At 36.7% G+C, this 1,592-nt stretch overlaps 1 protein-coding gene across 1 annotated transcript; it reads left to right on the top strand.

The window, feature by feature from the left end:
- The first annotated feature begins 243 nt into the window (after window positions 1–243).
- LOC110199545 (olfactory receptor 10AG1-like) lies at window positions 244–1,179 on the top strand. Its single transcript, XM_020974424.2, has one exon. It carries the CDS (start codon window positions 256–258, stop codon window positions 1,177–1,179), a length of 924 nt encoding a protein of 307 aa, XP_020830083.1. The 5' UTR covers window positions 244–255.
- Window positions 1,180–1,592: the final 413 nt, after the last annotated feature.

Genomic DNA, 1,592 nt, shown 5'->3' on the forward strand with positions numbered 1-1,592 from the left:
CCTAGGGCTTAGCATATATGATATAGGAAGCTGGAGGAACATTATCATTGACTACAGGATGTTAGACCCAGAAGTGTCCTTTGAACAAGAATATTAAAATTGTAAAGTATCTTATAACATTGAATATGGAATGTTATAATTGAAACAGCACAGAGAATATCATGTCGAACACCTTTAATCTGAAGCAGGAGAAACTGAAGTCCACGGAGTTTAAGTGACCATTCACTGTTTCCACAGATAAAACATACAGAAAGAATGATAGGAACAAATTTTACTGATGTGGTGGGATTTATTCTCCTTGGATTTTCAGATGACCCCAACCTACAATGGCTTCTGTTTGGGATTTTCTTGATCATCTATGTGAACATTCTTATAGGAAATGGCCTCATCATTGTCATAACCAAGACTGATTCAATTCTCCAAACACCAATGTATTTTTTCCTGGGGAACTTTTCATTTTTGGAAATTTGTTACACCTCGGTCACCCTCCCCAAAATGTTGATGGATCTTTGTACCAAAAACAGAAATATTTCCTTCCTGGGATGTGCTGTGCAACTTTGTTTCTTTCTTATTTTTGGAGTCACTGAGTGTTTTCTCTTGACTGTCATGGCCTATGACCGTTATGTGGCTATTTGCAAGCCTCTCTACTATCCTCTTATCATGAACCACAAAGTTTCTGTCTGCTTGGTGCTTGCCTCTTGGATTGGTGCAATTCCTGGTCAGATAGGACAGACATATCAGATTTTCTCTCTTCCCTTCTGTGGTTCTAACAAACTGAATCATGCTTTCTGTGACATTACTCCAGTACTGGAGGTGGCCTGTGGGGATATCTCTGTGAATGAGTCTGCCATCTATGCTGGTACTGTGCTCTTTGCCATGGTTCCCTTTCTGTTGATACTTACATCCTACAGCAGAATCATCAGCAGCATCCTGAAATTGCAATCAGCCAAGGGGAGGCACAAAGCCTTCTCCACCTGTTCCTCCCATCTCATAACAGTTTCATTATTCTTTGGGTCTGGTATTATTATGTATTTGCGACCCAAGTCCAGCCATTTAACAGGAACAGATAAAGTGTTTTCTCTTTTCTACAATATGGTGACTCCAATGTTCAACCCCCTGATATATGCTCTGAGGAACAAGGATGTCATCATAGCAATGAAAAAATTTCTACCTGCCTAGTCTTGTGGAACAAATAGCTAAATTTAATGGAGATTCTATTTCTTTTCCATTTGTCTCATGATTCCTATTTTTAAAAATGTACTTTTGGTTCTTTCTTTCATCTGTCTTTGAAATCTTTTATCATTTCCAGCTAATAATCTCTAGTAATGGAATATTCCATTCTCATTTGCAGAATTGTCATCTGTGTCTACATACAATCAAAAAGCAAATTCCATCCATCTTTAGTAATTTTCTATAAAAGTACTGTCTACCTTCTTGAAGAAAAATATCAAACTAAGGTTATTGTTTCAATAATCTATAATAAGATCATGTACAATGTGATAAACGTGCAATCAAGTTAACAAGGTTTTTTTTTATTGATTTATTGATTACTAAATACTAGCCATTGTATTAGAGCACTAGAGATACAAAGG

This window comes from Phascolarctos cinereus, unplaced genomic scaffold (genome assembly GCF_003287225.1).
Source record: "Phascolarctos cinereus isolate Bilbo 61053 unplaced genomic scaffold, phaCin_HiC Scaffold_9;HRSCAF=440, whole genome shotgun sequence".
NCBI classification, from domain to species: Eukaryota; Metazoa; Chordata; class Mammalia; order Diprotodontia; family Phascolarctidae; genus Phascolarctos; species Phascolarctos cinereus.

Bases quoted from the DNA above. Each gene is read 5' to 3' on its own strand.
- LOC110199545 (XM_020974424.2), top strand. From the start codon at position 256: ATGATAGGAACAAATTTTACTGATGTGGTGGGATTTATTCTCCTTGGA.